General features: G+C 36.8%; 1 protein-coding gene across 2 annotated transcripts in view; it reads right to left on the reverse strand.

Moving 5' to 3' along the window:
• ARL3 (ARF like GTPase 3) overlaps window positions 1-15,784 on the reverse strand; it is a 39,039-nt gene extending 23,255 nt beyond the window's left edge. Inside the window, exons 1-4 of one of the 2 annotated variants that reach the window (XM_077125884.1) lie at window positions 15,624-15,784; window positions 12,315-12,441; window positions 6,771-6,914; window positions 2,840-2,956 (exon numbers count right to left, since the gene is read on the reverse strand). In XM_077125884.1, coding sequence (XP_076981999.1) covers window positions 2,840-2,956; window positions 6,771-6,914; window positions 12,315-12,320 — 267 coding nt within the window. In that variant the 5' untranslated portion in view covers window positions 12,321-12,441; window positions 15,624-15,784. The remainder of the gene's footprint in view (window positions 1-2,839; window positions 2,957-6,770; window positions 6,915-12,314; window positions 12,442-15,623) is intronic. The other variant, XM_077125885.1, reaches the window with a different exon arrangement.
• Window positions 15,785-15,808: the final 24 nt, after the last annotated feature.

The raw sequence follows: 15,808 nt of genomic DNA on the forward strand, positions 1-15,808 counted from the left end.
ATATTATATAATAGGCAGTTAGCTAACATAAAACTGGAGGTTAGAGGAGAGTGCCATGCTGGAGGAACGAGTTTGAGACTCACTGATTTGTAGGAGGGAATTAAAACCTTGAGATTGGATGAGATCTTCCAAGCAGTGACTTGGAGAAAGGTTGAACTCTGGGGTACTCCAACATTTAGAGGTTGGAAATATAAGAAAAATTACTGTGAGCCTGAGTAGAAGGTTCAAGAGTGATTGGGAAGAGAAGTAAAGACTGAGAAAATAGAAAACTCTCCCAAGGAGTTTTGCTTTTGCTGTAAAGGGAAGCTGAGGAATGAGATAGTACCTAGCAGGTGAGGTAGTGCGTTTTTAAAAAACAAAACAAAGTGAAAAAAGAGAAATTACAGGGATGTGTATATACTCATAGGAATGATTCAGCAGAGATGTTTAGGAAGCAAAGTCATCAACAGGGAGTGAAGTTATCTGAGATGCAAGAAGTTTAAGGAGAGCAAAAGGAGCAAAGTTACTGTTGAAGGGAACAGGAAAGCAAATGGGCCAGGGAGTACAGGAGGATTGCCAGGCTGCAGAGGTGGGATTACTTAAAGTAAGACTTGTCATTTTGGTTTAGTTTCTATTTTCCTCAAGCCACATTCAGTTCCACAGGTTCAACCATGGTTGTAGTAGTTTGGAGCTGTATGTACCATAGAAAATCATGTTCTTTTATCTAACCCATTCCAGTGGGTGTGAATCTATAGTAAATAGGACCTTTTAAGGAGCCTACTTCAGTTAAGGTGTGACCCACCTTATTCAGGATGAGACTTAATCCTATTACTGGCTTCCTTTTAAATAGAATGAATATATATAGAGAAAGCTAGGGAAGCAAGAAACTGAAAGCAATGAAACCCAGAAGAGAAGGGAGAGACCGGCAGACACCATCAGGTGCCTTGCCTTGTAGCAGAGGAGCCAAGGATTGCCAGCAGCTGGTCTTCAGGAAGAAAGCACCGCCTTGATGATGACTTGATTTGGACATTTGTTTTGGTCTCAAACTGTAAGTTAATAAATTCCCATTGTTTTAAGCCAACCCATTTAATGATATCTGCTTTCAGCATTCTAGGAAACAAAACAATGGAGTAGACAGAGATTTGGATTAGATAAGGTTTTTTAGGCAAGTATGATGGGGGAGAGAAAGGTAAGGCAGTAGATTATATCTACAAAGGAGTGATTATAATGATGGATCACAACATCTAGGCTGGTTAGATTTAAGAAGTGACGATATAAGAAAGATAATGGGCAATGGAAAGGAGTTAGTATCAGTAGATTGTAGGTGATGGGGGGCAGATTGTTGGAGGCAGGAAATTAAAGGGAAGGAGACGGGAAAGATAAGTTGGAGAGTAAGATGCTTGAAACTGTGATCCTAGAGAGGACAGAACTACTGAAGAGAAACAAGGTGTAAGGCAGGGGTTCTTAAACTTTTTTTTTTTTTTTTGGTGGTTGCTGTTCTTAGCCACTTTTGAGCCATGACTCCTTTGGCAGTCTAGTGACCTATGGACCCCTTTTAGGAAAGTTCTATTAATTTTTTTTTTGCACGGGCAGGCACTGGGAATTGAACCCGGGTCTCCAGCACGGCAGGTGATAACTCTGCCTGCTAAGTCACTGTGGCCCACCCTAGGAATGTTCTAAAATGCATAAAATAAAATATATAGTTTTACAGACAAATTATACAGAAATAAAGTTATTTAAATATTTTAAAGACCAAAATAATGAAATAGGAGTATAAATGTTTCTTTCTAACATGTTAAAAACATTATCTAGTGGTGGTCTTGGTAACTACCATGATTTTGAAGTAGTGAGGACCTAAAAATTACTTTAGATATCTGCAATAACTATAAATGTGATATACAAATACCTATGGTTTCCACAGGTAACAAAGTCATAGATGTGGCTGACATTATTGCATTTTATTGCCTATAGTCATGATTGAATTAAATGGAAACTTTCAGTTAGAAGTTAGTGAAAAGAATATGCAATTTCCCTCTCGATTCTAGGGTATGATCACAAGAGTGAGTGGCTGAGGTAGAGTAGAGGATAAGAGCATTGGAGGAGGGGAGGTGAAGGAATTGAGAAGCTGGGTATCTGAGAAATCACAATATGTGGATACTGAAATCTCCAAGAATTCTGAAAGTTAGTTCTCGTGAAAGTGACAGCGAGCTGGGACTTTCTTGGCTTCTGCTTGAATGAGTGCTGCCTGATCCTGGGAATCCAGGTAGTTATGATTATGGGGAAATTCTTCCCCACTTGAGTTAAACTCTACCTCCCTCACACACCCCTCCCCCCATATTGCTCCTAGCTCAGTCCTCTCGAACTATTCATGAAGCCAGTCCCTCTGACTTAGAATAGTTCTTGGGCAACTGAAGACAGTTCCAAGCATTTTCTCTTCCAGGCAGAATATTGTCAGGTCTTTCAATCATTCCTTATAAGTCATGTTTTCCAGGATTTCTATTATTTCAGTTTGTCTCTGGGATACACTGAATTGTTGACTTCCCTGGAGTAGCAGAGTCAGTGGCCCAATCTTTTGACTTCCTTTCTGCTGTTCAAATTGCTATGGTAATTAATAAATACTTTATTTGGCCAAAGTGAGGGTGGACACAACACTCACTGTTACTGAGCGACAGCAAAACATCTTCTACACGTTAGGCAAATTTTTTTTTTCCTTTTTCACAATCTGCAGCCTACTCTAGCCCCACTAAATTCACAGTGATTAATGTCATGGCAATAGAATTACTGACAAGAATGTTACAGTTAACATTCCTCACACAAGGCAGAAAAGATTCTATATTAGTGCACCAAAAGAAATACTTACAAGGATATCAGTATTTTCAAAATAATTCCTCCAGTATGGTCTAATTTTCCTCTGTCCACCAATATCCCATACATTCAGTTTAAAACCCTGTGATTGCACACTTTTGATGTTAAAGCCCTGAAAAAGAAGCAAAAACTAAATTTTATTATGCTTTGAGATCACAATTTGGACAAAATTATATTTAACAGCTACGTTGTTTATTAATTCTGAGGTATTCTGCCAGATATGACACTGGTAAGACTGAAAATGTTTGCTGTGATAGAGAAGAGAAAATGTGTTTGTGTCTACTTCAGTCCATTCAGTTGTGGAGTCAGTGCTAGGAATATCATGGCTGTTGGCTGGTGTGAAGAGGGTGAGAATACATAAATGCTGAGAAGGACTTAGTAGGAGAGCAGCTCTCATAATCCACACTGACCCTATTCATGATGACGAGTTCTCAGGATGGTAAACAAAGAACCACAAACTGAATCTAAACACAAGTTCAATCTGACTCCACAGCACAGAACAGATCTTGAGTTTAAAAAAAGGCAAAACCTGCAGATCTAGAGAAATGATTTTTTCAAGAGCAACACAAAATAAATTTCCTTCAATGAATTAATCAAGAAAAGGTGGGAGCTGAGTTCAGGACATGATGGGGAGGTTGGGGTTGTAACTGGAGTATCAGCCCCACAAGGAAGATGAACCTGCAGGAACAGCATGTTCAAGCCCCAAAGTGGAGTCCTCAGTTACAGGTAGTGAAGGAAACAGAGCAACCAGCCAGGGGCCTTTGGAATTGTTCATTAATAGGCATTTCTGATGCACCTGAAAAGAACACATTAATTTTCAGGACAGTTATTATTTTTTGAATTAATTTTTTATTTTTTATTATTTTATTTTTATTTTTTTAAATACCAAAAAACATCAAACAAACACAAACATTCTTAACTTTTGATCATTCTGTTCTACATATATAATCAGTAATTCACAATATCATCACACAGTTGCATATTCATCATCATGATCATTTCTTGGAACATTTGCATCTATTTAGAAAAAGAAAAAAAGAAAACAGGAAAATATTCATACATACCATACCCTTAACCCCTCCCTTTCATTGATCACTAGCATTTTAAACTTAATTTATTTTAGCATTTGTTCCCCCATTATTTATTTTTATTCCATATGTTCTACTTGTCTGTTGACAAGGTAGATAAAAGGAGCATCAGACACAACGTTTTCACAATCACACAGTCACATCGTGAAAGCTATATCATTATACAATCTTCTTCAAGAAACATGGCTACTGGAACACAGCTCTACATTTTCAGGCAGTTTCCTCCAGCCTCTCCATTACATCTTGACTAACAAGGTATATCTATTTAAGGCGTAAGAATAACCTCCAGGATAACCTCTCGACTCTGTTTGGAATCTCTCAGCCACTGACACTTTATTTTGTCAGGACAGTTATTTAAGGTAAAACTTTGAGAAAGATAAGCAGATCAGAACAGGCAGAATTATGAGTTTGGAGTTAACATGGAAAGAAAAAAATTAACAAAACCTTTGGGATTTGTGGAATACATTTCATGATTAAGAATAAAAAAAAAAAACAATTTGCACAAATGATATCACGAAATCAGGACTTGAAAAATCTAGTAGTAACTTGCTATCGTAGAAGTGGTATTTCATCTAGAATAACTGCAGTTAAGTAGAACTGTGGATGTCTCCACAAACATTTGTCTCACCTGTCAGCTTGCCAATACTACTGCCTAGCCCGGAAGGACAAGGCACCATGCAATGGGTATGGGAACCCTGCTACTCAATTTCCACCAAGGATAAAGAGTCCTTAGAGGGTAACTGGGGACGATGCTGACCACTGCTCCTCTAAAAGCAGTGTCCTTTAGAAACTCTAAAGGACAAGGGCTTAAGCTTAAATGAAAGGCAGCTTCATTCTGACTCACTGACAAAGCCACTTTTGTATATCTAAAAATTCTACCCTCAACTACAAGACTAAATGTCAAACCCAGTAACATCCAATCCTTTCTGGAATGAGGCAGGGAATAAATAAGAGTAAATCTTGGAATCTGGTCGTATGTATCAACTGCCTTAAAGTTCTGTAAGTCATTAGATGCAATAAACCTACTAGGAAATTATTCAAAGGAAATAATAATAAATAGGTGCAAACATTTAGAGATGTGTATTGCATCAATGTTTACATATTTAACAACATAGAACAGTATTCTATGATACATTAATTGAAAACAGTATAACAACATGCAAAACAGTATATTCTTTATGAATCATTTTATTTTCATTAAAAAAATCCATCTTTTTAATTAAAAAAACCCTTCATATATATATATATGCAGAGGAAAAAAAGACTGAATAGATATATTGCTAAATGTTAACAGTGATTATATAAGATTGGGCATATTTGATGATTTTTAGTTTAATAATTTTACTTATCTATACTGTCTAAATTTACTATGAAGAACATCTATTGCTTTTTCTAATAAAAATAAAAAATATAATAAAGGTTTGTTTTTAAGGAGTAAATACAGAATATTTATATAATATAATAGCAGGGTTACCTACAACACATCTAACAAAGCCTGATGATTAGAATTGGAACCTTGGGTTCATTTCCTTGTTCACGGTATGGAAGTCCTCATTTTAGTGGCACTCTACAGAGATATGGCCTACTGCTAATACTCCAAAAAACTAGCTCTTCTTTTTCTGGCAGAAATCCTGACACACTAATATGTGTTTTCAGCCCCTGTAGGCTAGGCTACTGTAATTTGTTCCTCCTTGGGCTATACATTAAATTTGTTCAGAAGCTGTAAAATTGCTTATATGACAGGAATTGAAATGACTCTTCTTCAAAGAGTTGTGTATCAGTAAGACTCACAGGCCATAAAGACATGTACAAGCAGCGGCCATTCACATCTGACACCAAGGTCTTGGCACGTTATGGTGACAAAAAATGCTAAATAACCCTGGTTTTGCTAAAACTTCAAATGCTCAAACACTCTAAACCTATTCAGACCAACAAGGCTATCCCTCACTTGGCTAAACTTTCTCAGGATCTCCTACAGGGAAAGAGGTTTAAAGAAACCCCTAGAATTCTTCCAGTTAGGACCTGTCTTTACCTTTGCATACCATGAGTACCACCATTGCTCTACCCTCTATGTTTTGTTTGTTCAGCCTTTGGAAAGAAGACTTTGATGACTCTGAGTTAAAAAATACAGGTAATTGCTTTTTTTTTTAAACTTTTTTTAAATTTTTTATTTATTTATTTTTTATTAATTAAAAAAAAATTAACTAACACAACATTTAGAAATCATTCCATTGGTAATTAATTGCTTTTTGGGTTTTTTTTTTTTTTTTGGTGCCTGGTCCAGGAATCAAACCCGGATCTCCTGCATGGAAGGTGAGCATTCGACCACTGAACTACCTGTGCACCCAGGCAATTTTTTTTCCTTTTTTTTTTTAACATAGGCACCCTCCGGGAATCGAATTCAGGTCTCTGGCATGGCAGGCAAAAATTCTGCCACTGAGCCACTGTTGCCCGCCCAGGTAATTGTTTTATATATAAAAAAATTAATACATATTTGTATTTGTTAAGTCTGAAAAATACACACTAAAATACAACAGTGGCTTTTCTCAGAGTACTTTTAAGTATTTTTCTTATGCTCTCTTAATTTTCTATATATATTAATATCGTACTTAGGGAAGATAAAGCTTTTAAAAAAAATAATACAGGTAATCACTTAGATCTGAGGGAATCGATTGTCTTGATATATTTCTGAAATTTTAGATTATCTCTACATTGTATAGACTTTTCTTAGAAACAAAACCAGGAAGTGGACAAAAACTCATTCCCATTTTGTCTTTCATATCGCTATGATCATCTTCCTTTTGTCAAACAAGCATCTGGGACTAAGACAGTGCTCACCTGTGTAGGTGTGATGTGGCTGATGTCTTCAGATGCCAGCTGCTTCAGAAGAGTAGTCTTCCCAGCATTATCCAAGCCCAGGAGAAGGATTCTCACCTCCTGGTCTGGTGCACTTTTCAATTTGCGCAAAATCGAGAGTAAGCCCTTGAAAAACCATAAAAAAAAAGAGATTTCTTTCGTGGCACTGACTTTGACGTAACTGACATCAGAACTCTCCTCCCCAATGAAAAAAATTCTTAGTTATGGATAGTTTGTATTATTACTGGGTATTCTATTGTCATTCATTCCATTCACTTCCTCCTTCCAATTTTTGGTGGAGTACTTTAGTAAATTCAGCAGCTTAATAAATGGCATGGCTTATTCTTGTTTCTCTTGTTAATCCAGTTTAGCAGTTACCCCAGGTCTCCTGGAAGCATGAACAGCTACCCCATCTGTGTCCCTGTAGCCTTTAGATACACTTAGGAGTTGTACACTCATCATATCAGGTAATAGGTGATTGATTTGTGTATTCTTCCCCTTTACTAGAGTGATTTTTGCTTTTGGTAAGGAGAATAGTTTCTCTGCCTCTCATAATTCCTGGCATTTAGATGGCCCTTACATACTAGTTGTTGAATTCAGTAAAGGTTACCCATTCAAGTTAATGCAAGAACTTAAGGTGCTATACAAAAAGATACAGCAGGGTAGCATAAAATTATAGCAGCGCTCGCTAAGAGTTTAACTATTTTAGTTCATGTTTAAGACTTTGTTCAAAACACCCTATCACCTAACTTTACAAGACTCTTACAGGATAGGTACATGGTATAAATTCTCTAATTTTTCAGATGAAGGATATGATGAAACAGAGCAGTTAAGGAATTATAAAAGTGACTAACGAAGCAAAAACCATCAAAATTTAACTGGGTATTTAAAAAAATATATTTTTACTGATAAAACAATGTTCAAACATATAAATGTTTTTAACATACAAACATTCCATACATGGAATACAATCAGTGGCTTACAATATCATAACATAGTTGTACATTCATCACCAAGATCCTTTTTTGAACAACTGCATCACTCCAGCCAAAGAAATAAAGAAGGAAAAGGAAAAAACTCATACATACCATACCACTCCCCCCTCATTGAATTTCTCACTAGTATTTCATTCTATTCAATTTATTTTAACCTTTGTTTCCCCTATTATTTGTTTATTTTTTACTCATTTGTCCATATACTGGATAAAAGGAACATCAGACACAAGGTTTTCACAATCACACAGTCACAGTGTAAAAGCTATATCATTATACAATCATCTTCAAAAAACAAAGCTATAGGACACAGCTCTCCAGTTTCAGGTACTTACCTCTAGCCACTTCAATACACCATAAACTAAAAAGAGGATACCTATATAATGCATAAGAATAACCTCCAGGATAACTTCTCGATTCTGAAATCTCTCAGCCACTGAGATTTTATTTTGTCTCATTTCGCTTCCCCCTTTTGTCGCACCCCATCTCATTCCGGGATTTCTGTCCCATGTTGCCAGAGAGATTTATACCCCTGGGAGTCATGTCCCATGTAGAGGGGCAGAGCAGTGAGTTCAATTGCCATGTCGGCTTAGAGAGAGAGGCCACATCTGACCTGTTTTGTTGCTCAGATGTGGCCCCTCTCTCTCAGCCAACACAACAAGCAAACTCACTGCCCTCCCCCTCTCTACGTGGGACATGACTCTTAGGAATGTGGACCTTCCTGGTAACTTGAGACAGAAATCCTAGACTGAGCTGGGACTCAGCACCAAGGGATTGAGAAAACCTTTTCGACCAAAAGGGGGAAGAGTGAAATGAAACAAAATAAAGTGTAAATGGCTGAGAGATTCCAAACACAGTCAAGAGGTTACCCTGAAGGTTATTTTTACACATTAAATAGATACCACCTTTTTGGTTAAGGCATAACAGAGAGGCTGGAGGAAACTGCCTGAAAATGTGGAGCTGTATTCCAGTAGCCATGTTTCTTGAAGATGATTGTATAATGATATAGCTTTCACAATGTGACTGTGTGATAGTGAAAACCTTGTGTCTGATGCTCCTTTTATCTACCTTATCAACACATGAGTAAAACATATGGAATAAAAATAAATAATAGGGGGAACTAATGTTAAAATAAATTTAGTAGATTGAAATGCTAGTGATCAATGAAAGGGGGGTAAGGGGTATGGTATGTATGAATTTTTTGTTTTCTTTTGGTTGCTTTTTCTGAATTGATGCAAATGTTCTAAGAAATGATCAAGATGATGAATATACAACTATGTGATGAAAAAAACAAAAAAATAATTAAAAAAATAAATGTTAACTTAAAATAGGTATCCTAGAATTGGTTCTGGAAGTACAGACTTAATCATTTGAACTATTTGGTGGTTTTGGCAGCAGGATTTAGATAGCCAAATCTGGCAACTGTAAGTTTTTGTAAATAAAGTTTTACTGGAATACAAAAAAAAAAAAAAAAAGAGGTTCTCTGGGGGTGACACTTAGGCCTAATTTTAAGTAGGCTTAGCCCATCTTTTGCAGGAATAAGTTTCACAGGGGTGAACCCCAGGATTGAGGGCTTCGCCTATTTATTTGGTTGTCCCCATTGCTTGCGAGAATATCAGAAATTCTCCAAATGGGGAAGTTGAATATTTCCTCCTTTCTCCCCAGCCCCCCAGGAAACTTTGCAATACTTCTTTATTCACTGCCCCAATCACTCTGGGATATATCGGGGCATCACACTAACCTGGACAAACCAACAAGATCTCAAGCCCTATACAAGATTCTATGTACTTACGGTGTTAACTAAACTGACTATACAAGATAAATTAGGAAATGCACTACCCAAAATATAAATTTTGCACCAAATAAACATCTTTCCCTTTAGTCTCACACAGAAGTTGAAGTTTTAAAATATGGATATCATCCTTTACCCAATCTTCTGAGATAACCTTAGTCCTATCCAGATCAGCTTCATTCATATCTCTACTTGATGTCTGATCACTTTTTCTACTTTTTAAACAGTTCCTGTGCCAGGTACTAAGGACTTTCATAGCTTCAGAGCTCTAACTCTGAGTCTTAGGGTCACATAAATACCTGAAGTTTCTAACAGGGTATTTTTGACTAATAACCTAATATTTTTGCTTCCTGGTTTTAATTATCATTATTATTTGTTTTAGGGATGGAAATAAACCAGGTTGTTTTTTAGCTAAGAAAATAAGACATTTTTCACATGACAATTATTTGTTCTGTTCCAAAGCTGACAATCTTGTTCTAATGAGGCATGGTTACAACAAGAATCAAAGAATTCTAGAGTTTAAAGGGTATATAATCTAATTTCCCAGCTCAAGCAGAGATTCCTTCAAGCTGAGTCTTAGACTTATATAAAATATTCATATTTGTCATCCGCATTGTACCAGACAACAATTCAAACCAGTTTATTCATTAAGATCAACTAATACTTCTGTGAAATAATTCTCAACAATTGGGTCTTTGGACAATGACATACAAATATGCATATTATTAAGAATTTCTTACTGCCTCAGAAACTCTTTGTTTACCAGTTCTAGTACTGTCTGTATACTGACTTTCTATAGACCACATTAACCTCCCTCTGCTTCAATTTTTTTCCAGCAATAAAATAAAGGTTAGTCTAAGATAGACAATTCTATGCCAAAGATTTGGGGAAGAGAAGCTGAATACAAAAAAGATAGGCAGGCCAATTTTTGCTTTTGTTTTTATCTCATCTTGCTCTGAATACTTTAACACCATTTCTTTTTAGAATTATATTTTGTGAGAAGTCCTCCTGGCTTCTATTAGCTATATTGTAATCACTTATTTATAACACCACTTTTCAGAACAGTTAAACCAAGAATTCTGAAATTCTCAGGGACTGGCGATATGAAAAGGCTGAGAACAAGGAAAATAGACTGAACTACTCATCTTGAGATCCTGATTAGATGTCAAAAGAAAGGGTCTCTTTACCACTTATAATAAATTCTAAAACAACTGGAATTTATCATATTAGTACATTAATTGATAGTACAGGTAAAATTTCTTCTCATGTATTATCTACTAGCATAGAAATTGTGAAGGAAGATCTGTTTTCTATAAGATATTTTCAAAATTCAAAATTAATGTTTTGGGTTTTCCCTCCTCTGTGTCTCTTTTTTTAAAAAAAAATCACTAAATGAAAACTAGTACATTCTGCAGGCTAAGGCATTTTACACACTCATTATATCTGAAATTGAATAATTAAGAGAAAAACATAATTTCTATTCATCTTAAAAGACAAGGAGAGAACCAAAGCACAGATGAGAAAGAAACCATTCTAAATATAGCTAAACTTTATAAACCTAATGGTATAGAAAACAGTATCTCCATATTTCTAATGAGCAATTCTTCTTATTAGGAAACAGTAACTTCACATGTTTCATCTTTAAGTGAAATTGCTGAGAAATGGAAAGTTCAGCTAATATTTTCCAGCAAGATGATAAATGGCATCTCAAGAATTGTCTAAGGAAGACAAATGCAAATACAATACAGTATCATATTAATCCAACTACTGAGGATGGGGATCACAGGATTATCTGGGTTTGCTAAATAGGGAAAAGGATATTTATAGACATCAGGATTCTGCCTGAAAGGTACAGTGTAAGCTGATTTAAGAGACTAGATGAAAGAAAGCAGCGTAAATCTATTCTATGCTTTTACCTATATATTCCTATATTTTGTTTTAAATATCAAATGAAGAAAGACAGCCACTAGAGGTTAAATTTATAATGAGGCTGAGTTTTACAGTACAATACAAAGGAAATTAATTTTTAAAGTGTATCTTTGGCCAAAATATCTATTGATTAATTCAATTATCATTAAATACCCATAATCTGCCCAAAGTATAACAGTAACAAAAGAGGCATGTTCTCTGCAGATTCTGCATCCTCAGAGCCTGTGACATTAAATAAAGACAATTTAAGAAACAGGAACTTCAGTTAACTGAAAATTGTATGTTGCCAGCATGTGTTAGATACAACAGTTATCTGCATCTTGGAAGACAGAAATGGTCTAACTCAGCCACAAAATATTTAAACAAAGTTTTCTGCAGGCAAGTCATGAATAGATGTACTATTGACTACAGACACTTTATCTTACTTAAAATCAATTTAAACTCAACTACTGGCAGAGGCATGGGCACTGACCTAAAATGATACAACTAGGTTATTCAAAGAAATTGGGATGGTGGGGGGAAGAATGTATTTGTATATGGAAAATATATGTGGCCCTCAGAAGGAGCTAAAAATTGAATATTAAAATTATTAAGCCAACTGTCAAGCACATAAACTCTCCAAATCTGGCTTCAATTTATTCTCGCCTTTTTAAACAAACAAACAAACAAAGTTGGTGCTGCCAAGTGAGAACTTATACATCTCCAGGAACCCCTATAACTTTGAAAGAGAAGAAGCTCTCTTAAATGTTTTCTTCTTTCTCATCAACTCTACCCTAAGTAAATTTAAAGAATGTTTCCTGGGGAAGAAAATACCAGCATCTTCTCACAAGACTGGGTTCCCACTCTGCCCGAGTCCTAATGAACAGAACATTATGAACTTCAGAGGTTCACAGACTTGCATCTAACGTCCTTTTATGTATAGCTCTGGGCACGGTTTCATCTGGAAGACAGAAACATCAAATACTTCTATCTCAAGAAAAATGTTATAAGGATTAAGTGAGATAATATATGTCAAATATGGCACATAGTAAGCACTCAAAATGGTAGCTTTTTAAAAAAATTTTTCTATTTTTCACTGACTATTTTCTGACCAGGAAACAAAACTACTGTTGAGGACAATCTTTAAATGTTGAACACGTTTGATAGTTACAATTACTCTGTCCACATATGTAGAAAGTATTCCATAAATGGTTACTAAATGAAGGAGTCATGGTTTAAATAAATAGTATTAGTTTTGTGCTAAAATGACTGTTTTCTTAGTATTTCACCAAAAAACTTATGAGGTAAGGGTAAAACATGATTTTAAATGTCCAGGGAACCTAATAATGGGTTTTTGTTACAGTAACCCAAATTAAAAAAAAAAATTATGTATGAGTCATAACTGAAGGCTTAAAAAATAAAAAAATAACATGGAGCTCACACTTCACTTGTATTAGGGGGGCTCATGGGATGCCAGATGTGACATACTTAATCAGACCATTGACCTTTAAATTTTGGTGTTCCACTTCCAGTTCTAAGAATAGCTCACACTTTTGGTGATAGGAAAAAAAATGTATTTGGGAAGTCAGATAAAGAATCATGAATAATTTGTCCTACTTTCTTACTGTTTAATCTAGGAATGATAGAAACAAAATTTGTCTTGATCATTGAATACAACAGTTGTACACAACTGTTAGCTGACTGTGTTATATACAATTGTTAGTTTATTGTACACATTTAATTTGCACCTAGACACATGAGCAGTAGTTAATGGGTTGTGGCCTATGATTATAAATTAGACAATCATAAAATTACACAGTCTGCTCAACAGATAAACTGGAATTGACAGATAAACTGGAAAAAGCTAGCCCACTCTCACATGTTTCTCATCTATCATGGCAAACCTCATTCTCTGTTGGTCTGGCATGCCTTTTCATTTCAATTCCAATTATTTTCCGTGTAAATATTTATGTTTGTATTCATTTGCTGAGAAAAACTTAGCCTTTTAATGGACAGCTTATGTATAAACGATTAATAAAAAGATAGTTTAGGAAAACATTTGTAAAAATCTGTTTAGCCTGAGGTTAATAAAACTGCAGTGTAGCAAGTGTGAAAAGTGATTGGCAACTTCAGATTAAATAATTCTACTTCTTTAACAATCTGATGATGTAAAGTCAATTAAGATTTTTTGTTCTATCAAAATTTACTCACTAAGTGGAGAATGGGGAGTTAATACTTACTTGGTATAGAGTTTCCATTTGGGGTGATGTAAAATTTTGATATGGATGGTGGTGGTGATGGTAACGCAACACTGTAAATGTCATTAACACCACTGAATTGTATACTTGACAGTGGTTAAAATGGGAAATTTTACGTTGTATATGAGTTACCACAATAAAACTGAAAAAAAAAACCCCACAAAAAAAACACAGAACTGTACAACACAAAGAATGAACCCTAATGTAAACTATGGACCATAGTTAATAATATAATTATAATACTGATTCATTAGTTGTAACAAATTTACCACACTGATGTAGAATGTTATTAAGGAAATTGTGGGTAAGTGAAGTAGAGGGGTATACAGGAACTCTATATTTTCTGCATTTGTTACAACTAATGAATTTTTCTGTAAACCTACAACTGCTGGAAAAAGAAATTACTGGATAATCTGACCAAAGATACATGTGGTTATTCCTATGGACATTTGGCTTTTTCTTCTTAAATCAATAGAAATAGTTCAACATTTTTATGTTAAAATAAATTTAGTAGAATGAAATGCTGGTGATTGGTGACGGGGCAGCGGGGTAACGGTATGGTGTGTATGAATTTTTTTCTGTTTTTTTTATTGCTTTTTCTGGATTCATGCAGATGTTCTAAGAAATGATCATGATGATGAATATACAACTATGTGATGACTGTGAGTTACTGATTATATAACAAGAACGGAATGATCATATGATAAGAATGTTTGTATGTGGTTACGTATCATAAATAAAAAGTAAATTAAAAAAATTAAAAAACAGTAAGAAATAGTTCAATATTTTTAAAAGTAAAAAACTGACTGGCAGTTAGGGTGGAGAAGTAACTATAAATTTGAGTGCTGGCTCTTTGAAGTTGGCAAGCCAACCAACCTGCTCTAAATGGTTCAAAATTAATTTTTCTGATTAGCTCTAAAACTACACATTCCATTTTAATCCTCTCCAACAAAGTGCGCGAAATCAACAAGGCACTGGGTGCCAACGACCACACAACATACTTTTTATAACCTGGGGAAGCTTAAATTAGGTCTTGAATCAAGTTATTTCAAATTGTTGGCCACTGAGTTTGGAGACCTCAGACTGGGATTGAGGCCTTTGGTCCTGGTGTGATCAAAGGCAAAAGAGGGTCGTAATAGATTCCGAAGAAATACTAGGGCTGGGTGTTAATTTGCATCCACCAATACGGGTTAATCACTGAACGGGAAATCGGTCATCAATAACCAGACCTTGCTGAACCCGCAGCAAATAAATAAAAAACTCGAGATCGCAGAAGCGCGCCCGCCACGCAAGACACCCAGGCGGCTGAAGAGCCCACCAGGCATCTCTTCCATGAGATACCTCTTTGTGCTCTGGTACTTTACACTCCCGGGGGCCCGCACCACGCGAGGAGGAGAGACCTAGGCTACCACCTCCCCTAGTAGAGCCAGGGAGGCCTCAAAGAAGACAGCGCCCGCCCTTTTCGCTGCTTCTGGCCTGGCCCCAGGAGGACCCTACTTTCCTGCAGCGCCGGGAGGCCGATTCCCTGGGAAGACCTAACCCTGTGTGCAGAGGCTGCTCTCCCTTGCTCCTCGGATCGGCCTTCATCCCTGATCCCCAGAGTGTTGGTAGGGCCCGGACTGCTAACGGGGCCTGCCACGCACCCAGTCAGCCCTTTCCCGCACTTCGGACCCCTCGGAAGCTTCGCCTTCCACCCCAGGCCCAGGCCAACCTCCAGGGCTACCCTTGGGATTTACTGTCCCCCCCTCAAAACCGATCCAGAGCCCAGATAGCTGCTAAGTGCCGTCCCATTCCCTGCTCAGCTTTGAACGCAGTGCCTCGCCTTGGGCCTGGGGATGGCGGGGGGTGACCGGCCGGCTCCCGGGGCTCGGGCCCCCACACTCACCATCCTCTAGCCGAATCCCTCCTCCTCCTCCTCCTAATCAGGCCTCCCCTGTTACCAGGGGCAACTGCTGCGGCACCGCCCCCGACGTCTTTTGCACGCACAGCCGAGAGAAAAGCAGAGGTGGGGGGCGGAGTCCAGCTCCGTTTTTCCCAAAGTGCGCAAGCGCGCCAAAGTGCTCCCTCACT

This window comes from Tamandua tetradactyla, chromosome 13 (assembly GCF_023851605.1).
Source record: "Tamandua tetradactyla isolate mTamTet1 chromosome 13, mTamTet1.pri, whole genome shotgun sequence".
Taxonomy (NCBI): Eukaryota; Metazoa; Chordata; class Mammalia; order Pilosa; family Myrmecophagidae; genus Tamandua; species Tamandua tetradactyla.